Consider the following 26,020-nt stretch of genomic DNA (forward strand, 5'->3'; position numbering starts at 1 on the left):
ATTTATGGCTGTGTCAGGTCTTTGTTGCAGCACATGGGGGGTGGGGAGGGGTCTTCATTGTGGCTTGTTGGCTCCTTAGTTGGGGTGCAGAGGCTAAGTTGCCCCAGTGCATGTGGGATCTTACTTCCCTGACCAGGAATGGAGCCCATGTCCCCTGCATTGAAAGGCAGACTCTTAACCACTGGACCGCTAGGGAAGTCCCAATATTTCTATATTTAACTGTCCATGAATGTTTTATATTTAGCTCTTTTGCACAGTGAGCACACCATTTTATTACATTCCCACCACAAGTGTAATTTCCTTTTTCACAGTTCCTCTCCCCTCTGATTTATCATGCACACAGTACAGTATTCCAAGGCCAGGAGTCAGTATTATTGTTCTAGTGATGAGGCCAGTAAGAGTCCTGTTTGTGTGGTTGAGGGGGTGCTCTATGCGTGGTGAAGTACTGTGAATGTGTTGACCCCAGTCCTGAATATCCCGCAGCTGCATACGCAACCTCACCTGAGCCTGTTTCCTTCTCTGGAAAACTGAGCTCATGAGAGAACCTACCTCGAACGGTGGCTGGAAGGTTCAAGCTAACTTATGCATGCAGAGAACATAGTATGTCAGGAGCAGCGTCAGGGATCAACAGCATCAGCGCACAACAGCAGCACTCTAGGTGGCCCCTGTAAGCGGTCAAACAACTGGTCGAATCCGAGGGCTTGAGGTCCAAGTGGAGTCTGCCTCTAAATTGACGTTGGTGATAACGTTTCCTTGCTTGAAATTTGTTTATCATCTCTGCAGAGCAAGTGGCTTGCAAAGACCAGTGAAAGGCCAGCTTATATCACTCATGTAATTGCTTTTGTGGTTTTTTGCTATCCCTTTGTGAATCTGAAACTTACTTTTCTTTAAGTTAACTTTAGATTTATTCATATATTTTTGTGTGGGTAATATAGAGTCATCTTAAACAATCAAGCCTGTGCAGGTATTGGTTTGATATAACAGTTATTTCTAATGTACACTAAAGTAAGTATATATTTTCTCTTTCTTAAGTTTTCAGCAAATATTTAGAAAACTAGAAATGAAGTTAATAGAAGAAATCAAGATCAGATGGTAGCAAAACATTTCATGCATTAACAATCTTGAAAGTTCCTTAAAATAAGTATATATTTTTCCTTAAAATAAATATATTTTTTAAAAGTTCTGTTGTCAAAAATCATCTTACTTCTTGCCAAAGGACGCATACCCTGGAAAACACTGGCACTGGATAAAATTACCTCTATTGCCAACTTTGATTCACTCAGTGGCACTCCTATATTAAATATTATACTATATTAAATATAGTATAATTACATATGTATACACACATCCATACTCCATATATATATCTGCAAATTGCTTTATTTATTTTAATTGTAAATCTCATCTTTCCATGTCAGTGCATACAGACCTACCTATTTCAAACTTCTTTTGTTTGTTAAACACTTTCTTCCATGATAAGAACGTTTTTCTTAAATTAAGAATGTCCTACACTATTAGTGGGAATGTAAGCTGGTGCAGCCACTGTGGAAAATAGTATTCCCTGGGTTGGGAAGATCTCCTGGAGAAGGGAATGGCAACCCACTCCAGTATTCTTGCCGTGCCCCCCCATCCCCGCTAAAAAAAGGGGCTCAAAGAAAATATGGGCTTCCCTAGTGGCTCAGAGGTTAAAGTGTCTGCCTCCAATGAGGGAGACCTGGGTTCAATCCCTGGGTTGGGAAGATCCCCTGGAGAAGGAAATGGTAACCCACTCCAGTATTCTTGCCTGGAGAATCCCATGGACAGAGGAGCCTGGTAGGCTACAGTCCATGGGGTCTCAAAGAGTTGGACACGACTGAGCGACTTCACTTTCACTTTTCCTCAGAAAACCAAAAATAGAATTACTATATGATCCAGCTATCTCACTCCTGGGCAGATAGCCAGACAAGACTCTAATTCAAAAAGACACATGCACCCCTATGTTGTTAGCAACATCGTGTACAGTAGCCAAGACACGGAAGCAACCTAAATGTCCATCAACAGATGAATGGATAAAGAAGTGTTACATGTATACAATGAAAAAGGACGAAATAATGCCATTTGCAACAACATGGATGCAACTAGAGATTATTACACTAAGTGAAGTAAGTCAGAAAGAGAAAGACAAATACTGTATTCTATCACTTGTATGTGGAATCCAAAATATGACAGAGATGAACCTATCTATGGAACAGAAACAAGAATCAGGGACATAGATAACAGACGGTGGTTGCCAAGAGGGAGGCGGGTGGGAGAAGGTAGGAGTGGGAGGTTGGGGCTGGCAGATGCAAACTGCTAAGTGTACTATAGATTGGAGAAACAACAAGGTCCTACCGTATTGTACAGGGAATAATATTCAATATCCTGTGGTAAGCCATCATGGAAAAGAATATGAAAAAGAATGTAAAAAGATGTTTTTAAATTGAGAGACCTGCAGCAGGAGCATATTTTTTCCCCCAAAAGTAATAAAATCCAGAAATACATTTAATAACTGGATTGGCCAAAAAGTTCATTTGAGTATTTCCGTACCATCTTAAAATATCTTTTAAATTAAAAAAATGGAAACTTCCTGTACACTGATTGCTCTCTTACACCGTTTGCCCTGAGACTGAGCCAGCTTGCCTTGCTCTTTCGTTTGTACCCACCTCTCTGGTTAGAACATAACACATGGATCTAGCTTTCACGTTGTCTTGGAAACAATCCCCTCCATGATGAGCGCCCTGAGGATGGTGTGGATCATCTCCCGCCACTACAACAAAGACGAGAGGATGATTCCGCTCATGGAGCGCATTGCCTGGGAGATTGCCGAGAGAGTCTGCAAAGTGGTGAATCTGCGGACTTTGTTCAAGTAAGACCGGGCGGTGCTATGTGTTTCTTAAGCTCTTAAACAGCTTTGTGTGTGTGCTAAGTGTCGTGTCCCACTCTTTGCGACCCCACGGATTGTAGCCCGCCAGGCTCCTCTGTCTATGGAATTCTCCAGGTGAGAATACTGGAGTCGGTTGCCATGCCCTCCTCCAGGGGATCTTCCCAACCCAGGGATCAAACCCCCATCTCTTTGTGTCTCCAGGATTGGCAGGAGGGTTCTTTGCCACTAGCACCACCTGGGAGGTCCTAAACAGCTGTATCAAAACATAATTCATACACTATACAAATCACCCATTTAAAACATACAATTGAATGCTTTTAGTACAAAGTTGGTGAAAAAGTTCGTTCAGGTTTTTCCAGCAGATGTAATGGAAAAACCCCAATGACCTTTTGGCCAGCCCAATAGATTCAGAGTTGTGCATCCATAGTCATCAGTGATTTTAGAAAGTTTCCTTCATCCCAGAAAGAAACCCTGGGCCCTTTAGCTGCCTCTCCCCCGCCCCTCTCCCCTCCTAACCCTGAGCAACCACTGATCTACTTTCTGTGGACTTGCCTCTTCTAAACATTCATGCAAATGGAGTCAGACAACTTATGGTCTTTTATGACTGGCTCCTCCCACTCAGCATCATGTTTTCACGGTTCCTCCATGGTGTAGACTGTATCGGTGCTTCATTCCTTTTTATGGCCAAATAATACTCTACTTGTGTGGATTAATCAAGACCATCTTCTTTAATTAGGGGCTTGCCTATTGGCTCAGACAGTAAAGAATCTGCCTGCAGTTCAGGAGACCTGGGTTTAATCCCTGGGTCGGGAAGATCCCCTGGAGGAGGAAATGGCAACCCACTCCAGTATTCTTGCCTGGAGAATCCCATGGACGGAGGAGCCTGGTGGATACAGTCTACGGGGTCGCAAATTATCCTTGGAGAGACCGAGGCACGTGGTCTGAAGGAACCTCACTCCTGGACCTTGGATCCCCTCAGGTGGAATAGCCTCTGAGGATCAAATCTGGAGGGAGACACCGATCTTTTTTTTTTTTTTTTTAACTCTCTCTCTCTTGGCTGAGCTGCATGCAGGATCTTAGTTCCCCAACCAGGGATTGAACCCGTGCCCCCTGCAGAAGTGCAGAGTCCTAACCAGAGGGTCAGAGAATTCGCTCTCTCTTTTTTACTTTCTTAAAAAATAATCTATATAAGTGAAGTAGGTACCAAAATCTCAGCACTATCATTTTGCCTCCAGTGTTACAGTCCCCTCCCTCCTCCCCCTGTGGACCCAAGGCCATCAGCTTCCCTTCAAGCTCAAACAGAAAACTTATTGGGTAAACCACAGCTTTGCCCATTGAGGGGCAGCTGCGGTGAAGGTCAACCTAGGGCGGTGGCTTGGAATCCTGCCCACACCGCTGCAAATCTCTTTGCTGCAAATTTCTTGGCGGAACAGTCTCTTGCCTGGGAAGGTTTTTGCGATGAGGCTATGTCATCAGAGAGGCTCAGCTCCTTGCTTAGGATTGTCCCCTTAGAACCTGCCCCTCCCCACCAGGGAGCAGGCATCTCTGCCCTCCTGCCCATCACGGCGTCTCTTTGCTTCCCAGAGAAAACCGAACGAGCGCACAGCACAAGACCTTGGAGGCCAGGAACACCCTCAACATGTGGAAAAAGGCCTATTTCGACACCCGGGCCAAGATCGAGGCTTCGGGGAGAGAAGCTCGGTGGGAGTTTGATCGGAAACGGCTGTTCGAGAGAACGGATTACATGGCCACCATCTGCCAGGACCTCTATGACATCCTGCAGGTAGGGAGGCTGGGTCTTCAGTGCACGCGAAAGCGGTCAGATCTGGGATTTGCTCCATGGAAGGCAGTTTGGCTTTTTGATGATGTGGATCTCCCCGTGTCAGTTGGGAGCAGGGAGGTCGGGAGGGTCTGGCCAGGACAGATGCCTGCAGAGCAGACAGAATGTTCCAGAATGTCCCAAAGCACACCTGACCTTTGCAACTTTCCCTTCAGTTTTGTGACATTCCTCTACCCGTCTCCCCCACTTTTTTTTTTTTTTAAATGCCCACAGTGCTCAGCTTGCAGGATCTTATTTTCCCAACCAGAGATGGAACCTGGGCCCTTGGCAGTGAAATTGCAGAATCTTAACCACTGGACTGCCAGTGGTTTTCCTTGGTTTTCTTGTTTTAAACATTTGTTTTAGAAAATTGAAATGTAGTTGATGTACATTATATAGGTTACAGTTGTACAGTAGGATTCACAGTATTAAAGGTTATACTCTATTTGTGATTATTATGAAATATTAGAAGCCAGCTCTGCTTCAAAGGGAGAAGGTGGCCTCCCTGAGCTGTCACTGTCCTTGTTTACTCATCGCGGCTGCAACATAATGACTAGTACTGGCTCTGAGTCTCCCTGAACTCCTGCGCGTCACGGCTCTGCTAGGAGTCTCTGCTCACGGGGCCTCACATGGTGCCTGTCAATGGAGTGTCGTGGACAGCCCACACCCAGCTTTGGCCTATCTCCTCTGCTCACACACGTGCGTGATTGCCTCCTCCTCAGACTTCATTTACAAAACACAAGCTCAGAGATAAAGTGATCGAGAATTTCAGGATGGTGATAGCAGAGCCTTCAATCCAGCCCAGAGCCCTCTGGAGGCTGGGGCCCTGTGCGCCTGCCTGAGTCCCACACCTATGAAGCCTGCCCTGTATGTACATCATCTCTGCCTCACGGAGCTCACAGTCTAGTGGAAGAGAAAGAGGGTGGACGTGCTAATCACATGGAGGGGCTTCTCTGGTGGTCCACTGGTTAAGACTGCGTTCCAGCCCATGGGGTGCGGGTTCTGTCCCCGGTTGGGGAGTTAAGATCCCACGTGGTTCTCCGGCAAAAGAAACCAAAAACATAAAACAGAAGCAGTAATGTAACAAATTCAATAAAGACTTTAAAAATGATCCACCTCGAAAAATTCTTATGAGAGGAAAAAAATCACTCAGATCCATAGCTACAGCTGAGATGACTGCTAAGAAAGGGGAATAGAGGGCGCTCTGGAAGTGTGTATAGGGGCCTGAAAGTGAAAGTGTTAGTCACACAGTCGTGTCCGACTCTTTTCAACCCCATGGGCTGTGTAGCCCACCAGGCTCCTCTGTCTGTGGAATTCTCCAGGCAAGAATACTGGAGTGGGTCGCTGTGCCCTTCTCCAGGGGATCTTCCCGACCCAGGGATTGAACCCAGGTCTCTCGCATTGCAGGCAGATTCTTTACTGTTTGAGTTACCCATGTAGGGGCCTACCCTGTTCTAAAGGGTCAGACAAGATGAAGGCATATTTAATGATAAGTAGTAGGTACCTGGGGCTTCCCAGGTGGCAGTAGTGATATAAAAAAATCTGCCTGTCCATGCAGGAGACGTAAGAGATGTGGGTTTGATCCCTGGGTAGGGAAGATCCCCTGGAGAATGGAATGGCAACCCACTCCAGTATCCTTGCCTGGAGAATCTCATGGACAGAGAAGCCTGGTGGGCTACAGTCCATGGGATCACAAAGAGTCAGACATGACTGAAGTGACTTAACACACATGCACACACAGTAGGCATCTAGACGTTTTACACTGTGTGTGCAAAGGCCCTGAGACAGAAAGGAACATGGATCTGAAAGAGGCCTGGAGTGACTATAAGGCAACAGGGGACGAGCATGATGGGAAGAGATAGAAAGAGGGGGTAGGGTCCTGAGCCTGAAAACTTTGACAACTGTGTCAGGACATCTGGGACTGGTCCTTTGTGCAGTGGGTAACCCAAGGGCTTAGACTGAGAGGAAGTTACCCGTGTGACACAATCCATTTGTTAATAACATCAGAAGCATCATTAGAAAACCAAATGGTCACCTCCCTCGTTTTGTTTGATTGGACAGGTCGTGGAGGAATTCTACAACATATTTGGTCCAGAGCTGAAAGCAGTGACTGGGGATCCCAAGCGCATTGATGATGTTCTGTGCAGGGTGGATGGCCTGGTCACCCCCATGGAAAACCTGACCTTTGACCCCTTCAGCATCAAGTGCTCCCAGTACTGGAAATACGTGATGGACGACTTCAAGATTGAAGTCCTGGCAAGTAACACATCCTTCAATTTGACCTTGGAAGTGGATACTGTGATTCTGTTGGGTTATTTAGTTATGTTTAGGGTTTTTTTTTTTTTTTTCCAAATCATAAAAAGGGATTCCTGCTTTTTTGGTGAAAAATGATAACAGTGCAGAAGAACATAAGGTGGAAATGAACATTTCTCAATGTCCTCCGTCCCCACTCCTATTCCCCAGGCGGAATGGGTTTACCTGAACTATCTCTGCTGTTGTGTCCTCTCCCATTTCTTTGTCTATATGAGCTTATATTTTAAAAATTTCCTTTTCCATAATTTTGACCAGTGGAAGGGAGAGAGCAGAAAACTGATCCAGCAGCTGGTCTGCTATTTTTATTTGGACCTCAGCCTCCACTAAGGGAGGTCCTGGAGGCTCAGATAGTAAAGAATCTGCCTGCAATGCAGGAGGCCCAGGTTCAATCCCTGGGTCGGGAAGATCCTCAGGAGAAGGGAATGGCAACCCACTCCAGTGTTCTTGTCGGAAGAATTCAATGGACACAGGAGCCTGATTGGTTACAGTTCCTGGGGTTGCAAAGAGTTGTACCTACCTATACTGTAGCTAACACAGTATAGCTTCCACTAAAGTACAGTGGAAATCCTTCTCAAAGTACCGATTTGGTTTGTTTTGCTTCTTTCTTGACATTTTGCTTTTTATGGGTCCTAAGGGTTTTTTTCTTGGCTTTTTTGTTTTTGTTTGTTTTGGGCAGGTTATTGAGAAAGAAGCAAAAAATTTTATTGACGAATCTTTTAAGACACTTCGATCAGCTGAAGCAGCATTTGATATGCTTTTAAAATTTAAACACATTCGTTCACGGGAGGCCATTAATCGACAAATGATGATGAAATTTAATGATATCCTTGCACAGTATTGTAAAGAGGTAACTGAAAAAAAATCTGTGGCTGTTGTAGCAGTGAAAATATACTTGGCAAAGTGTAAGCAATTGGACCACACTGTTGTCTTTCTCATCTAAATTCAGAGAAACTGTGGAATTTCCCCCAAATAGCATGTCGTATAACCAAAACAGGTAGCCAAAAGGAAGTGGGTTTGTTTATTTAGTGGAGAAATTCAGTAGGAACTTATGAAGTACAATATTCTATGCCATCAGTCTTATATGCCATTACATTGTGATGGGCCCTGAGTGAATAGTCATAGTAATAATGGTAGTAACAAGAGTGTAGTAGTGTGAAGGTCATGTGTGTGTTCATATACACATTCCTGTTGTAAGGAGACTCATTATACATTGGACCCACCTAGATAATCCAGGATCATCTCTTTATTTTAAGGTCAGCTAATTGGCAACCTTAACTCCATCTACTACCTAATTCCTCCTTATCATATAATGTATTCACAGATTCTGGAGATCAAGACCATTATTGGGGCAGATCTTGTTTTGCTTCCGACACCTAATTATTCACATGAGAGTATGACAGGCTTATTTTATGCGTTTTTAATTTGTTCTTTTTATTGGCGTATAATTGCTTTACAATGTTCTGTTAGTTGCTGCTATACAGCCATGTGAATCACTTACAGGTATACATATTAATATATACCTTCCCTGTTGATCCTTCCCCCCCGCTCCTCCCACGCCACCCCTCCTGGTCATCACAGAGCACCAGACTGAGCTACCTATGCTGTCCAGTAGCTTCCCACTAGCTGTCTATTTTATACACGGTGGAGGTCAGTGCATCCCCCGCTCCCCTCTCTTTGCTGTGTTCACATGGCCATGCTCTACATCTGCGTCTCTATTCCTGCCCTGCAAATAGATTCATCTGTACCCTTTTTCTAGATTCCATATATGTGCATTAACATATGATATTTGTTTTCCTCTTTCTAACTTCATGTATGAGAGACTCTAGGTCCATCCACATGACTTACAAATGACCCAATTTCATTCCTTTTCATGGCTGAGTAATATTCCATTGTACATATGTACCACAACTTCATCATGCATTCATCCGTTGATGGATATTTAGGTTGCTTCCACGTCCTGGCTATTGTAAACAGCACTGCAATGGATATTGGGGTATGTGTGTCTTTTTGAATTGTGGTTGCAAAATTTTATTTTAAAGTGCAAGCCCAGGTCATATGATTCAGCAGTTCCATTTTGTGCATATACACAAATAATTGAAAGCAGAGTCTCGAAGAGATATTTGAACACTGATGTTCATGGCAGCACTATTCACAACCACCAAAACCTGGAAATAACCCAAGGGTCCATTGATAGACCAGTGGATAAACAAAGTGTGGTATATCTGTACAGTGGAATATTATTCAGCTTTAAAAAGGAAGGAAATTCTGCCATGTGCTTCTAATACGACCTGAATGAACCTTGAGGGCTTTAAAATAAGCCAATCATAAAAAGACAAATACTCTATGAGTCTATTTACATGAGGTACTTGGAGTAGTCAAAGTCATAAAGACAAAGTAGAAAGGTGGTTTCTAGGAGCCAGGGGAGAGGGAAGTGGGGCATTACTGTGTTTCATGGGTACCCAGAGTTTCAACTTTTCAAGATGAAAGAAGTTCTGGAGATGGATGGTGATGATGGATGCACAACAGCATTTTATTGTTGTTCAGTCACTAAGTTGTATCAGCATGAATGTACTTAATTCCACTGAAATGCACACTGAAAAATGGTTGAGAAGGTGAATTTTGTCATGCCTATTGTACCGCATTTAGAAAAATATTACATGATAAACAGTTATAAAACCTCAGTGACATGTACACACACACACACACACACACACACACAATGCAGGAGTGGCCACCTGTCATGTCTGGGACAGATTTCAAAATTTCCATGGGAAATTCCCTGGCGATCGGGTGGTTAAGATTCTGTGCTTTCACTGCCGAGGGCCTGGGTTCAATTCCTAGCTGGGGAACTAATATCCCACAAGCCACATGGCAAGGCCAAAAAATGGTCCACTGAATGATTATACACAGTCTGTAAGTACAAGGCAGTCTGGATCATTGCATATGTTAAACCAAACCAAAAATTCCTGCAGAGTATAAGAAAAAGCAGTAGAGACTAAGTAGTAAAAGCACTATTCTGTACCTTTAAGTATTTCTTGATATTCCATGTTCATTTCTTTAAAGATACAAACCTCAAGTTCAATCTTGTCTCGGCTCACACACTGATACTGCTTGCTTATGGAATATGTCTGATTGCTTTGCAGATTGACATAGTTAACAAAATCTTTGTCCAGAACCTCGACAACCCCCCATTGTATAAGAACCATCCCCCGGTAGCAGGTGCAATCTACTGGGAACGGTCCCTGTTCTTCCGGATTAAGCACACCATCCTCAGATTTCAAGAAGTAGAGGAGATCCTGGACAGTGATGGAGGAAGAGAAGTACGTTATGTCTGCTGCAACGGGCCTGTTTTGAGTTTCACGTTTTAAAAAATCATTCATTTATTTAGGCTGCTCTGAGTCTTGAGTGAGTGCTGCGCGTGGGCTTTCTCTAGTTGTGGCGAGCGGGGGCTGCTTTCTATTTGTGGTGCATGGATTTATTGCGGTGGTGCCTCTTGTTGTGGAACACGGGCTCCAGGGCATGCAGGCTCCAGTAGCTGTGGAGTGCAGGCTCAGTAGTTGTGGTACATGGGCTTAGTTGCCCCCAAGGCATGTGAGATCTTAGTTCCCTGTCCAAGGATCAAACCCATATGGCCTGCATTGGAAGGTGGATTCTTAACCACTGGACCATCAGGGAAGTCCTGTATTTCACGGTTTAATAGTAGATGGGTAGCCTTGAGCATGCCCAGGTGGTTCCTTCAATCCAGGTGACCCCCGAGCATGAGCTGGCCATACAGAGTTGCCTGCATGAGAAGCAGCTCAATTTCAAATCCATGCCTGCAACTTAGACAGTCTTTCCTGTGGTCCCTGGGGACCACATCTCCATATGTATGACATGATATATCTATGATAGCTTCCAGGTGACAATCACATGACTTCCCCCTGATCTGGATCTTCAGCCTCTCCAGAGGGTGACCACGCTCTTTTTGATAATACTGTCCCTCCTCTTCATGCATTTTTGTCTGTTATATCACAAGGACTGGGAAACCTTTTCTTTAACTGTCCAGAGAATAAATATTTTAGGCATTTGTGGGTCAAATGGCCCCTGTTGCAACTATTCAACTCTGCCTTTCTAGAAAGAAAATGGTAGATAACATGTAAATGAACAGGTGTGTTCCAATGAAACTTCATTTATGGATGCTGAAATTTGAATTTCATATGGTCTTCACAAATCATGAATAACTGTCATTCTTTTTGAGCTTCCAGCCATAGGCTGAGGTTTGTGAGTCCTACTAATCAGCCTAGATTTTAAGCTGTATCATGGCAAGCAAACCATCCAAATTTGTGCAAATCTGCCTGCTTCCTCTTGTGTAAAGTGTTAAGTGATTTTTTTCTCAGGAGAGAGAAAAAATTGTTATTTTCAAGGACAAAGTGACATTTGCCTGACTTCTCTGATAGGTCAAACAAAAATATTTGGAAGTGGGTAGGATGATGAAAGACTATGAAGACAGAAAGTATGAGCAGTGGAAAGAGATGACAGAACAGATCCTGCCAACTCTCATGAAGAAAAGTCTGCTTACTAAGGTGCATCTTTTCAGTTCTGAAACAGTGTTCTTGCCTGGCGAATCCCATGGACAGAGAAGCCTGGTGGGCTACAGTCCATGGGGTTGCAAAGAGTTAGACGCGACTGAGCACTGACATGCGTGCACACACACACACACAAACACACACACACACACTCACGTCCCAGACTATGGGGGCCGTGTAAGATGATGGTAACTCCCATTTCCTTGAGGTCTGATGTGTTGACCCTCATGAAGTTGAGAGGTATTTCCAAAATCAAAGGCAAAGAAGGGCAGAGGTGGCAGGGGTTGACCAGGGAGAAGAAGAGAGGCAAGAAGGGAAAACACGGAGATAGCAAAATGTCATGGTCAGGGGACAGGTGGGGATCAGGCAACCCTTCTGACTCCTTGGCTTAATTCCAGGCTTCAGGGACCCAATTTGTAAAATGACCTGGATCAGATGATCACAAACATGCAAAGTGTTAGTTGAACCGTGTATGAAACAGGTTCAAACTGCTGATGGTTGATTATTTTTAACTTACAGGAAAGTGTCACTTTGATAGCAACCAGGGTTCTTGGCCTTCCCCAATCAATAGAAATTGACTGGAGGCCAGATAAGCAATTCGAAGCAAAGCTTTATGGGGGCCCCTGCTGCAGCAATGGAGAGTCGGAAGTAACACGTTCCCTTGCTCGCTCACTGCCCGAGTATTGGGTGCTGAGCTTGTTCATTATATGGGGTGAGGGTAAGGGTGTGTGCAGGGGGTCTGGCCAGAGGGGTGGCTTAAGTAATTTGCCTATCCCTTTGGTGGTGCTGAGTTCAGGGAGCTTTTGCTCCGGACACCCTGTTTTTGCTATGGCTCTTCAGAAGTGGCAATAAAGATTTTTCAGTCTTTTTGTCTAGAATTTGCTCCAACTGCAAGTGTATGCAATTATTTTTAGTCTCATATAATTTATTTGTATTTTGTTACTGGAGAAGTGTGTCCAGGTGCAAGCATTGCAGCAAAGGGTCCCAGGTCCCAGCCTGTCTTGGTTTCAGGTGATTCATCCTCGTCTATAGCACAGGGCCCAGCATATAGCTGAACAGATTAAGTGTTAACAGTGAGGAAGGAAAGACTTGGGCCTGGCAGTTTCAGGTCTTTGGTCTCCTAAGTTCCAAAGTAGGCACTAAAATGAGTGAAGAGGCCAGGTAGAGCTTTTCAGGAAATGGATGGCTTGTGTCCTATTCAGAAAGGACAGCCACTCCCCAGCTTCAGTCTCTTCTTGTCATTTATCATCAGCTTTTCCAATTTTTTGAGGGATGCCAGATTTTTGGATTTTTTCATTGCCCAATTTTCAACCGTGAGCGCTAAATCAAATTCTTTAAAAACTCTGTTCACCCAAGTATGTCTTCTAGCTTAGTTCTGGTCAGCTCCCCACTCTATCAGTGTAGCAAAACCCCTCCACTGATTTTTTCAGATTCACATTTATAACTTGGGTTGCGTTGATCTGATTGCTTTGTGGACAGCCCTTCCCACGCTTATGAAACATCGTCTCCTCCCCAGACTTCTGCCGCTGGTGATGAAGCCATAAACCCTGACAGAGTGGCTGCTTTCTCAATCAACTTTTCACCTGCCCTCAGGGAGATTATTAATGAAACAAAGTACTTGGAACAGCTGGGCTTCCCTGTCCCTGAATTAGCACGGAACGTTGCCCTCCAGGAGGACAAATTTCTTAGGTAAAAGGACTCTTCTTTTAAATCAATGGTCAACGCTTCTTATCTTGGGACTCCTTTACACTCTTCTAAATTATTGAGAACTACCCCTTGCCCATGCCAAGGCTTTCATTTTTGTGGATTTTATAACTATCAATGTTTGCCGCATTAGAAATGAAAACTAAGGAATGTTTAAAATTTGTATTAATACATTTGTCTAAAATAGTAAAGATAAACCTTTCATGTTAACTTAAATAGCACCTTTATTTTTTTTTAATTAATTTTCATTGGAGTATAGTTGATTTTGGGGCTTCCCTGGTGGCTCAGATGGTAAAGAATCTTCCTGAAATGCAGAAGACCTAGGTTTGATCCCTGGGTTGGGAAAACCCCCTGGAGAAGGGAATGGCAAACCCACTCCAATATTCTTGCTGGAGAATTCGATGAACAGAGGAGCCTGGTGGGCTATAGTCCATGGGGTCGCCAAGAGTCAGACATGACTGAGGAACTTTCAGTATCACTATAGTTGATTTATAATGTTGTGTTACTTTCTGCTGTACAGCAGAGTGAATCAGTTATACATGATTATACATCAGTTACACATACATGCTTCCCAGGTGGCGCTAGTGGTAAAGAACCCACCTACCAGTGAAGGTAGACGTAAGAGACATGGGTTCGATCCCTGGATTGGGAAGATCCCCTGGAGGAGGGCTTGGCAACCCACTCCAGTATTCTTGCCTGGAGAATCCCATGGACAGAGGAGCCTGACAGGCTGCAGTCCATAGGGTCACAAAGGGTCAGACACGACTGAAGCAACTTAGCATGCACACGTATATACAGACTCTCTTTTTTAGATTATTTTCCCATATAGGTCATTACAGGGTATTGAGTAGAGTTCCCTATAAATAACATTTTGAAATTAAAAAGTAACCAATATTTTCCAAAAAGGAAAGTTAATGGGAAGAGTGACACTCTTTAAAATTTTTAGTCTGGTCATTGGTCTTTTGGAACGTATTATAAGATTATTGAGCTTATTATGAGCTCCGTTTTTCGAATGTCAGTGACTTTCCTGTAATGTACAGGTACACGGATGGGATACAGCGTATGCTGGATCATTATCACACGCTCACAGGAACGTTAAATGAGGCAGAGTCTCTTCTTCTTGATGACCATTCCCAGGAATTATTAAGAGTGTTTAGATCTGGATACAAGAGGTTGAACTGGAACTCACTAGGTAATAAATTCATCCATCTATTGCCTTTTAGACTTTGGGATGCAATCATTCTTTTAGATTGTCTTAGTTGAATTACAATTTTTGTATGTATGTGAAAGTGAAAGTCGCTCAGCCATGTCTGATTCTTTGCGACCCCATGGACCGTACTGTCCATGGAATTCTCCAGGCTAGAATACTGCAGTGGGTAGCCTTTCCCTTCTCCAGGGGGTCTTTCAAACCCAGGGATTGAACCCTGGTCTCCTGCATTGCAGGCGGATTCTTTACCAGCTGAGCCACAAGGGAAGCCTGCATGTACATAGATACGGTTAACAAACCATGCTTTTAAAAACATTTATTATTTATTTGACTACGTTGGGTCTTACTTGCAGCACACAGGATCTTCATTGCCTCGTATGGGACCTTTTGTTGTGGCGCATGGTCTCTCGGGTTGTGGCTTGTGGGCTCAGCAGTTGCGGTCAGTGCCCTGGCTTCTCTAGTTGTAACGTGTGGGCTAAGTTGCTCCATGGCATGTGGGGATCTTAGTTCCTTGACCAGGCATTGAACCCACGTCCCCTGGATTGCAAGGCAGATTCTTAACCACTGGATCACCAGGAAGTCCCTAACAAATATGTTTTGAGCATGATGTGCGGGGTTTTGTGTATGCTTAGTCGCTCAGTCGTGTCTGACTCTTTGCAGCCCCATGGAGGGTAGCCAGGCTCCTCTGTCCATGGTGTTCTCCAGACAAAGTGGGTTGCCATTTCCTTCTCCAGGGTTTTGTGTAGTGATTGCTTTTATTTGTTCTTTTTTTGAAGTTTTAAAATAACAGATGCTGTTTCATTAATAGTTATAGGATGGTTCAAGTGATTAATATTCTTTTGGGTGAGTCCTGTAGTTTGTGCTTTTCAAATAAGTGGTCCATTTCATCTAACTTGTCAGATTCATTGTGAGTTTTTCTTATTGTACCTTTATTATCTTTACAATACCTGTCTTTAGTGATCCCTCCTATTTAATTCTGGATATTGTTAACCTGTATCTTCTCTCTTTTTCTTTTCAGTCCTGCTAGAGATTAGTTTTATGGAAGCCTTTTGTTTCATTGATTTTATCTGTTGTTTTCCTGTGTTCAATTTTATTAATTTCTGCTTGTCTGTATTATTTCCTTCTGCTTGATTTGGAATTTATTTTACTTTTCTTTTTAAAGGTTCTTGAGGTGAGACCTTTAATTGATTTGATATTTTTCCTCTTTTCTAATGTATGCATTTGGTACTGTTTCCCTTTCAGCACTGCTTTAGTTATGCCCCACAGATTTTGATAGTTGTATTTTAATTTTTATTCAATTCAATGTATTTTTAAAATTTCCTTTATGACTTCCTCCTCAATCCATGGATTATTTAGAAGTGTGTAATTTAGTTTCTAAGTGTTTGGAGATTTCCCTGTTATCTTCCTGTTGCTGATTTATAATTTGAGTCCATTGTGGATGGAGAACATATTGAGTATAATTTCAGTTCTTTTAAATCTGTTGAGGTTTGTTTTATGGCTCAGGGGATAGTCTATTTCAGTTGGCTGTCTCTCGCCCTTTTAGTCTTATGCTTGTTTTATGGATAATGTTCGTGGTGTTAGCTGTATTTAGCAGGAAGAATAAGGAAAAGTACATTCTTCTTCCTTTACTTTTTAAAAAATAAACAAGGCATTTTTGTTTTTCCTTTTTTTCCTTGTTTTTGCTTTTCCCCCCTTCCTCCTACTTCTCTTGCTCCAAACCTTCTTTTTCCTTGTCATTTCCTTTCTTCTTCTTTCTCCCTTTTCCTTTGTACAGAGAATATGTGTGTTTGGACTGTGGACTCCAGAGCAAAACCCCTGGGTTACATATCTAGTTTCCACCCACGTGACTCAACCTCTCAGGGCCTCTGCTTCCTCATCTGTAAAATGGGCATAATCTTTGTAGCCTATTCATAGGTTGTTGTAAGGATTTGATGATGTAATAAACATCACAGGCGTAGGCTGTTGCCTGATTAATCATAAATTCTTAATTCGGATTTACTATACATGTTCTTGCTGTTTACTTTTCTAAGCAACAGGCCAGAGGAGACTGTAGGCAAAGTGGCATGGGCTGGAGGGTTCAGGTTGCCATGGCAATAAGAGGACAGGAGGGTTGGAGTTATTCTTTATCCTCATGGTGCTTCAGATACAATTATGCTAAAATGTGAACAGAAGAAATGTATTGTTTGGTCAATTCTGAGCACCCGCTCTTTGTTCCAGTCCCCAGGGACCAAGTGGATCTTTGTCACTCGGAAGACCCAAGGGGATGGAAGGAGCAGGGTCCTTCCTGTGAAGGGGATGTGGTATTAACATTACAGTCGTTGGTGGGAGGGATGTGGAAAGGAAGCATTGAAAGCCAAGTATCTTTCTTTTGTTCTTTCTCTTTCTCTCCAAAGGTATTGCTGACTACATAACTCGGTGCAAACAGGCCATTGGGAAATTTGAGTCCCTTGTCCACCAGATTCATAAGAATGCAGATGACATTTCTTCCAGACTTACTTTGATAGAGTCCATAAATCTCTTTAAATATCCAGCACCTAAAAGTGAGGACGAACTCCCAGGTAGATCTGGCTTCTATTTTCTTTTGATCATGGGAGGAAAAGTCTCTTGGTTATGATTGTGCACACACACACACATTTTATTCCACAAATGGAATAAAACTATGTCTCACGATTTCGGGCACTTGAAAACATAATGGGTAATTCTTACTCTTTGTCACATTTTATGTATTACTTAGTTTTACAGATTCCTGAGTCTATGAAGATTAATGGTTCTTTTGTCAATAACTCTGTAACAGTAAGGTGAACTGTGTTTTTATGGACTCACATTAACTTGTTCAAATGGTATTTTAAATGTTCTTGGACTTAGTCAACAAGGAATTCAGGACTAGTTAACAAGCAGTTCAAGGCAAGCAAGATTGCCCAAAGACATAGCATACACAATCAACATTCAACCCCATGTTGTCACGTATTTTTTGCTTTGGATGTGTCTTGCTCTGGATAGTGTTGACTTTTTTTCTGCTTTTGGTCAAGATTAGAGGCTACTTTCATATTTGCGAGATATACAGCTCATGTTTGAGTTGCTTTTTGAGTAATGTCCTTTCCCGTGTCCATGAAGAGCTTTAACAGAGGTCTTCTGCTGCAGGCGTCAAGGAGTTTTTTGAGCACATTGAACGAGAAAGGGCCAAGGATGTGGACCACATGGTCAGGTGGTATCTTGCCATTGGGCCTCTGCTGACCAAAGTTGAGGGGCTGGTCGTCCATACCAACACGGGCAAGGCCCCCAAGCTGGCCTCCTACTATGAATACTGGGAAAATAGAATCTACGAGGTCCTGACAAAGCTCATCCTGAAGTGAGTTAATCTTTGTATTACATGTTGTAAAGACAGTGTGTGGGGGGAGTTCCTTGGCAGTCTAGCGGTTAGGACTCTGTGCTGTTGGATCTATTTCACTCCGCTGAGTCCTGAGTCTGTTTTATTAACCCCTCCTAGGAATCTGCAGTCTTTTAACTCTTTAGTCCTTGGAAACGTCCCTTTGTTCCAAACGGAAACCATCTTGACGGCACCAGAGATCATCCTGCATCCCAATGCAAATGAGATTGACAAAATGTGTGTCCACTGTGTCCGAAACTGTGTGGAGATGACCAAGGTAAGGGCGGAAGTGTGTGTTATTTCCCGGGTGGTCCCTGGTTGCAGAGAGTTAGGCCCACCAGCTGTGGACAGCACATGACCCAGAGTTACCGAAAGCAGGTCTGACTGCTCGATTCTCAAGAGCTAAAGAGGCCAGGTTGGTGAAAAGCAAAGTTTGTTTTATTTTGGATGCGGTAATAGGGATGAGGGGTGAGTGGCAGACGGTGGACACCTGTCCAAAGGCCTAACCCCTCTCCCCACTGACAAGCAGTGGGCAAAGAGCTTTTATGGACAGAGGGAGGGGGCTGCATACAGAAACAGCACAGTCAGCTCTGACAGTCAGTTTGAAATTGTCATCAGTGGTCTGGCTAGTGTCATCTTGATTGTTTTAAGTATAGTTAATCTTCAGTTCCACTGTCAGTTTGTTCCGGTTTCTTGAGGCCAGTTCTCAGAATTGCGGCAGCTCGTGTCACGGCTACAGTCTGGTCCTCATGTTGTTAACGTCTCCCACCTGGTGGGGTTTCATTATCTATAAGACAGCTCACAGAATTGTTGTTCAGTCACACAGTCGTGTCCAACTCTTTGCAGCCCCATGGACTGCAGCACTCCAGGCTTCCCTGTCCTTCACTATCTTCTGGAGTTTGCTCAGACTCATGTCCATTGAGTTGGTGATGCCATCCAACCGTCTCATCTTCTGTCACCCCCTTCTCCTCCTGCCCTCAATCCTTCCCAGCATCAGAGGCTTTTCCAATGAGTTGGCTGTTCCCATCAGGTGGCCAAAGTATTGGAGCTTCAGCTTCAGCATCCAGTGAGTACTCAGGGCTGATTTCCTTTAGGATTGACTGGTTTGATCTCCTTTCAGTCTGAGGGGCTCTTAAGAGTCTTCTCCAGCACCACAGTTCAAAAGCATCAGTTCTTTGATGCTCAGCCTTCTTTATGGTCCAACTCTCACATCTGTACATGGCTACTGGAAAAACCATAGTTTTTACTAACTGGACCTTTTTTGGCAAAGTGATATCTTTAGTTTTTAATACTCTGCCTAGGTTTTCATCTTTTGCAGTGATTTTGCAGTGATTTTGGAGCCCAAGAAAAAAAAAATTTGTTACTGCTTCTACTTTTTCCCCATCTATTTGCCATGAAGTGATGGGACCAGATGCCATGATGTTAGTTTTTTGAATGTTGAGTTTCAAGCCAGCTTTGTCACTCTCATCTTTCACCTTCATCAAGAGGCTCTTTAGTTCCTCTTTACTTTCTACCATTAGAGAGGTATCATCTGCATATCTGAGGTTGTTGATATTTCTCCCAGCAATTCCAGCTTGTGATTCACCCAGTCCAGCATTTTACATGATGTACTCTGCATATAAGTTAAATTAGCAGGGGGACGGTATATAGCCTTAACATACTCCTTTCCCAATTTTGAACCAATATGGTTCTAATTGTTGCTTCTTGACCCGCATACTGGTTTTTTAGAGATAAGTAAGGTGATCTGGTACTCTCATCTCTTTAAGAATTTTCCACAGTTTGTTGTGATCTGCATAGTCAAAGGCTTTAGTGGTCAGTGAAGCAGAAGTAGGTGTTTTTCTGAAATTCCCTTGCTTTCTCTATGATCCAACGAATGTTGGCAATTTGGTCTCTGGTTCCTCTGCCTTTTCTAAACCCACCTTGTACATCTGGAACTTCTCGGTTCACTTACTACTGAAGCCTAGCTTGAAGGATTTTAAGCATAACCTTATTAGCGTGTGAAATGAGCACAGTTGCACAGTTGTTCAGTTCAGTCGCTTAGTCGTGTTTGACTCTTTGCAACCCCATGGACTGCAGCATGCCAGGCTTCCCTGTCCATCACCAACTCCCAGAGCTAGCTTAAACTCATGTCCATCAAGTGAGTGATGCCATCCAACTATCTCATCCGCTATTGTCCCCTTCTCTTCCTGCCTTCAATCTTTCCCAGCATCAGGGTCTTTTCCAATGAGTCAGTTCTTCACATCAGGTGGCCAAAGTATTGGAGTTTCAGCTTTAGCATCAGTCCTTCCAATGAATATTCAAGACTGATTTCCTTTAGGATTGACAGATTGGATCTCCTTGTAGTCCAAGGGACTCTCAAGAGTCTTCTCCAACACCACAGTTCAAAAGCATCAATTCTTCAGTGCTCAGCTTTCTTTATGGTCCAACTCTCACATCCATACATGACTACTGGAAAAACCACAGCTTTGACTAGATGGACCTTTGTTGGCAAAGTGATGTCTCTGCTTTTTATTATGCTGTCTAAGTTGGTCATAGCTTTTCTTCCTATGAACAAGCTTCTTTTTTTGCTTCATGGCTGCAGTCACCATCTGCAGTGATTTTGGAACCCCCAAAATAAAATCTCTCACTGTATCCATTGTTTCCCCATCTATTTGCCATGAAGTATTGGAACTGGATGCCATGATCTTAGTTTTCTGAATGCTGAATTTTTTTTTTTTTGAATGCTGAATTTTAAGCCAGCTTTTTCACCTCTTTCACTTTCATCAAGAGGCTCTTTAGTTCTTTACTTTCTGCCATAAAGGTGGTATCATCTGCATATCTGGGGTTATTGCTGTTTCTCTGGGCAGTCTTCATTCCAGCTTGTGCTTCATCCAGCCCAACATTTTGCATGATGTACTCTGCATATAAGTTAAATAAACAGAGTGACAATATACAGCCTTGATGTGCTCCTTTCCCAATTTGGAACCAGTCTGCTGTTCCATGTCCAGTTCTAACTGTTGCTTCTTTGGACACTTCCTCACCTGGGAGGCGCATCTTCTGGTGTCATATCATTTTACCTGTTCATACTGTCCATGGTTCCTTACTAGCAAGACTTACTGCTGAATATGATAGGTACTGTTTTGTGTGCTGTGCTTAGTCGCTCAGTCGTTGTCTAACTCTTTTTGACCCCATGGATTGTAGCCTGCCAGGCTTCTTTATCCATGGAGATTCTCCAGGCAAGAATACTAGAGTGGGTTGCCATGCCTTCCTCCAGGGGATCTTCCCAACCCAGGGATCAAACACAGGTCTCCCGCATTGTGGGCAGATTCTTTACTGTCTGAGCCCCCAGGGAAGCCCATGAATACTGGAATGGGTAGCCTATCCCTTCTCCAGGGGATCTTCCCTAGCTAGGAATTGAACTGGAGTCTCCTGAATTGCAGTCAGATTCTTTACCAGCTGAGCTACCAGAGAAGACTACGATATGTACAAAGGGAGCAAAATAGAAACTAAAGGATTGTCTCCCCCCCGCCCCGCCCTGATTCTTATTTTGTCAGCATTTTGTTCGCTGGATGAACGGCAGCTGCATAGAATGCCCCCCACAGAAGGGAGAGGAGGAAGAACTTGTTACCATCAGCTTTTACAATGATATCTCTCAGAACCCTCAGATAATTGAGCAGGCTGTTATGATCCCCCAAAACGTCCACAGGATTCTGGTCAATCTTATGAAGTACCTGCAGAGGTGGAAGCGCTACCGACCTCTCTGGAAACTGGACAAAGCCATTGTGATGGAGAAATTTGCTGCTAAGAAGCCTCCCTGTGTTGCATATGATGAGAAGTTGCAGTTCTATGCCAGGATCACCACTGAAGTGATGCATCACCTCTTGATCAAGGATGAGCATTGCATCCGCCTTCAGCTCGGACCCCTGGCTAACACCGTGCAGGAAAACGCCAAGTCCTGGGTGGTTTCACTCGGAAGACTCCTCAATGACTCAGCCAGAGAGGAGCTCAATAACCTGCATGAGGAGATAGAGGTAGTGGATCCCAGGTCTTCTCTGAAAGTCCAGTGCACTGTCCGTTGTGGGACAGAGCCCCAGGGTTTCTCTAAAACTGCTTTCATTTCAAGGAAGCCAGGGCTTCATTCGGCACTGTATTTTTTCCCCCTATGCTTATTTAGTGTCCCTTTGAACTTTCTTTTATAGTCCCTGAACAAAAACCTGAAGAAGAGCCCCAGTACCCTTGAGGATCTCAAGTTTGTTCTTGCAACCATCGCAGAAATCCGAAGTAAATCTTTAGTCATGGAACTCAGATACCGGGACGTGCAGGAGAGGTACCGCACCATGGCGATGTATGGGCTCTTTGTAAGTGACCTCTTTTCTTCATTTCTTTCCCTTTTTCTTTATTCACTTTTCGCTTTATTTTTTTTTATCTTTCGGCTGTGCTGGATCTTCATTGCTGTGAGGGCTTTTCCTAGCGGTGCCAAGCACGGGCCGCTCTCCAGCTGCGGTGCTGGCGGCTTGTCTCGTTGCAGGGCACAGGCTCTAGGGCTTGCAGGCTTCAGCAGCTGTGGCGTGTGGGCTCAGCAGCTGTGGCTCCCAGGCTCACTGGCTGTGGTGCATGGGCTTAGTTGCCCTGTGGCACGTGGGATCTTCCAAGACCAGGGATTGAACTGTTGTCTCCGGCATTGGCAGGTGGATTCTTTACCACTGCGTCACCAAGGAAGCCCCGAAGCCCCTTTCTTTTTTCTCAATGTTAATTTTCTTTAATAAATCAAGGGCTATTGCAAAAATGAAAAAAGTGGAGGAGAGAGATAAGACAATAAGAGAAACTGGTAGAAGATGATAGTCCAGTTGTCTTTAAGTTTGTTACACATGGGTTTCAAAGACCTTCAGAAAGCCCATGGATGAGTTTGAGGGTTGAGGGTTTCAATCTCCTTGAAATTATATGTGAAATTTTGCACGCCACATATCACGTGATACACAAAAAGGAGTCCACTGGAAAAACAAAGTAGAAGGAAAAAACAAATAGCTGCTATAAGCCAGCATTTTCATGAAATCTGTTTTTCAACATTTTCATCACTTGAGTGCTTTCATCACCCAACGGCACCTTAGCCTTGCCTGCAAGCTAGAGATTCTCTCATCAGAAAATGCACAGTGGGGACTTCCCTGGTGGTCTAGTGATTAAGACTCTGCCTTTCAATGCAGGGGACACAGATTCAATCCCTGGTCAGGGAACTAAGGTCCCACATGCCCTGGGGCAACTAAGCCCAGGCCCCATAACTACTGAGGCTGGACACAGCAAGGAAGATCCCCCATGCCTCAACTAAGACCCAATGCAGCCAAAAATAAACAAATGAGTTTATAAAAAGAAAATGCACAGTAGTGGTGATCACTTTGTAATGTATAGAATAATGAATCCCTATGGTATACACCTGAAACTAACATAATATTGTAGGTCAATTATACTTCAACAAAAAATAATAAACACAAAAGAGGAACTTTTCCTTAAAAACTGTCTGTTTATCCTGAGATCCAGTTTATATTAAAAGGGTAGGTTAAATCCTTGATTCTTGACCTGTATTTACATGTTTTCAGAATAGTAATTTGTTCCCTCATGCCCTCCAAAGGAAAAGGAAAATTGTAGAGTGTGCAAAATTTATATTTTTATAATTAAAGTCAAACTTTTCAATTCTGTCTTTTGTTCTCTTTATTAAGTAAAATCATTTACGATTCTGTATCTTAGATAGCTCCATTTCTATCTGCTGGTATTGTCTTTGTGTCTCTTGATTTCCTCCAAGTCATTCATGTCCTTTTCATTCTGTTATTTCTGATTGAGTTCTGGACATCATTTATGAAAAGTTGTAAAGAGAATCAGAGGCCTCTCATGATGCTATGTTTCATCAGAGGAGGTTTATTTTTGCTTCTGACAGCACAGCTGGATGTGTTAATGGGTCAAGATAACCTTATTCAAATCATATGAAGTTGATTTGAAGCTCAGTTTTACTTTATGAATGACTTATCTCTCTACGTTATCTCTCTCTCTACCTACCTATGTTATCTCTTTAAAAAATTACATTCTTCTGATTTTTATTTGGATTATAAATATCTAATTTGTCAACCAACATCTGTTCAAATGGCCTATTCTACTGTTACCCAGATGCAGAAATCCCAGGACAGTAGCCTTGACCAGAAATTTCAGTTCCAAGCCTGCTTGTCATTTATTATTTGTTCTTTTTTTTTTAAGCCTTCTGATGCAGAGAAAGAACTGGCTGACAATATTGAGAGCATGTGGTTAAACCTTTTCAATGATTCAGTGAATGTGGAGCATGCTCTGGGAGGCATAAAGAGAATGTTTACCGAGGTACCTTTAAATGCTTCACCTTCTGAATATAGATGTTGAAAAATACCCAGTGGGCTCAATTAATGCAACTCTGCTTTCCTCAGCTTACTCGAGGTGAAATACTAAACTACAGACAGCAGATAGAGGATTTTGCAAAACGGTTTTATCGTGAAGGCCCTGGTTCTGTAGGTGAAGATCTTGATAGAGGTAAGCATATCCACATTGGTCTTACTGGGGCATTTGAAGACATTCTGCTTAAGATTTTTATGGGGAGATTGGATGGAGTGGTGGTTTGTAAGCTTGCCTATACACTGGGTTCCTCTGAGGATCTCTAAAGATCGCTGCTCCCTGGGGACCAGGTTCACATAGCCTGATTCCACTGATCTCAAGGGTGGTTTGGACATCAAGGTTTACAAACATTTTTAAATTTATATATTATTATTTTCTGATTTTTATCTGCAGGTGAGTTTTCTCTAGTTATGGTGAGCGAGGGCTACTCTTGGGCTTCTCATTGTGGGGGCTTCTCTTGCTGTGGAGCACAGGCTCTAGGTACACCAGCTTCAGCAGTTGCAGCTTGTGGGCTCAGGAGTTGTGGCCCATGGGCTTAGCTGCTCTGGAGAGTGTGGGATCTTCCTGGACCAGGGATCGAACCTGTGTCCCCTCCATTGGCAGGTGGATTTTCAACCACTGGACCACCAGGGAAGGCCCTGGACATCAAAGTTTTTAAAAGCTCCCATGGGGATTCTAATCTTCAGCCCAAGTTGAGACCACTTAGAGCAAGAATGCTTAAAAGATAGAAGTTTCTCACTGGAGGAACTTGCAGTAACTGGCTTCCGGATTTAGTTAGAATGATGGAGAGATAAAGTCTGGTCACTCTACATTTGTCTTCCCAATTGGCTTTTATGGCTGATGTGATAATTTTGCATATTGTCCAGGATTTCTTATTCAGTTTTGTATACCTTAAGATTGTGTGTATTCCAACACTTGCCTGCCTGCTTATGAATTTTATACAAGCATCCTATGCTAACAAATCACTTCTTATCTATCAAAAAAAGTATGTATTAAAAATGAACTTATTTACAAAACAGAGTCACAGACTTCGAAAACAAACTTATGGTTACCAAAAGGGAAAGGCGGTCAGGGGAGGGAGAAATTAGAAGTTTGGGGTTGTATTCACTACTATACATACAATAGATAATCAACAAGGACCTACTGTATAGCGCAGAGAACTCTACTCAATACTCTGTGGCAACCTATATGGGAAAAGAATCTGGAAAAGAGTAGATATATGTGTGACTGAATCATTCTGCTATGCACTGGAGGTTACACAACATTGTAAATTGACTGTGTTGTTGCTAGTCACTAAGTCATGTCTGACTCTCTTGCTACCCCGTGGACTGTAGCCCATCAGGCTCCTCTGTCCATGGGATTCTCCAGGAAAGAATACAGGAGTAAGTTGTCATTTTCTTCTCTGGGGGATCCTCCCGACTCAGGGACTGAACTCGAATCTCCTGCATTAGCAGGTGAATTCTTCACTGCTGAGTATGAATTTATTTATTTACTTTTTTATTAGGAGTAGAACTTTTAGCCACTTTCGATAAAGAGCTGATGAAACATGAAAAGAACCGTCAGGAGCTGGCTAATGCTGAGAAGCTTTTTGATCTTCCAATCACGATGTACCCAGAGCTGCTCAAAGTGCAGAAGGAAATGAGCGGACTGAAGGTGATTTACGAGCTCTATGAAGGACTGAAGGTAAGCGTCCACCCGCAGGTTTGGTCTCCGTGGAGGGAATGTGGCTCAGTGGACTTTGAGGTCATAGTCATTAAGA

The 26,020-nt window shown here is 43.2% G+C and overlaps 1 protein-coding gene across 1 annotated transcript in view; it reads left to right on the forward strand.

The window, feature by feature from the left end:
- Window positions 1-26,020, forward strand: part of DNAH10 (dynein axonemal heavy chain 10) — a 158,917-nt gene that overhangs the window by 26,728 nt on the left and 106,169 nt on the right. Inside the window, exons 9-23 of the mRNA XM_005691347.2 lie at window positions 2,694-2,884; window positions 4,487-4,685; window positions 6,783-6,977; window positions 10,178-10,354; window positions 11,471-11,596; window positions 13,116-13,288; window positions 14,344-14,495; window positions 16,904-17,068; window positions 17,652-17,859; window positions 17,998-18,154; window positions 21,411-21,887; window positions 22,056-22,214; window positions 24,097-24,213; window positions 24,297-24,399; window positions 25,766-25,944. Of these exons, the coding sequence (XP_005691404.2) occupies window positions 2,694-2,884; window positions 4,487-4,685; window positions 6,783-6,977; window positions 10,178-10,354; window positions 11,471-11,596; window positions 13,116-13,288; window positions 14,344-14,495; window positions 16,904-17,068; window positions 17,652-17,859; window positions 17,998-18,154; window positions 21,411-21,887; window positions 22,056-22,214; window positions 24,097-24,213; window positions 24,297-24,399; window positions 25,766-25,944 (2,778 nt within the window). The remainder of the gene's footprint in view (window positions 1-2,693; window positions 2,885-4,486; window positions 4,686-6,782; window positions 6,978-10,177; window positions 10,355-11,470; window positions 11,597-13,115; window positions 13,289-14,343; window positions 14,496-16,903; window positions 17,069-17,651; window positions 17,860-17,997; window positions 18,155-21,410; window positions 21,888-22,055; window positions 22,215-24,096; window positions 24,214-24,296; window positions 24,400-25,765; window positions 25,945-26,020) is intronic.

Source organism: Capra hircus, chromosome 17, assembly GCF_001704415.2.
Source record: "Capra hircus breed San Clemente chromosome 17, ASM170441v1, whole genome shotgun sequence".
In the NCBI taxonomy this organism is placed as follows: domain Eukaryota; kingdom Metazoa; phylum Chordata; class Mammalia; order Artiodactyla; family Bovidae; genus Capra; species Capra hircus.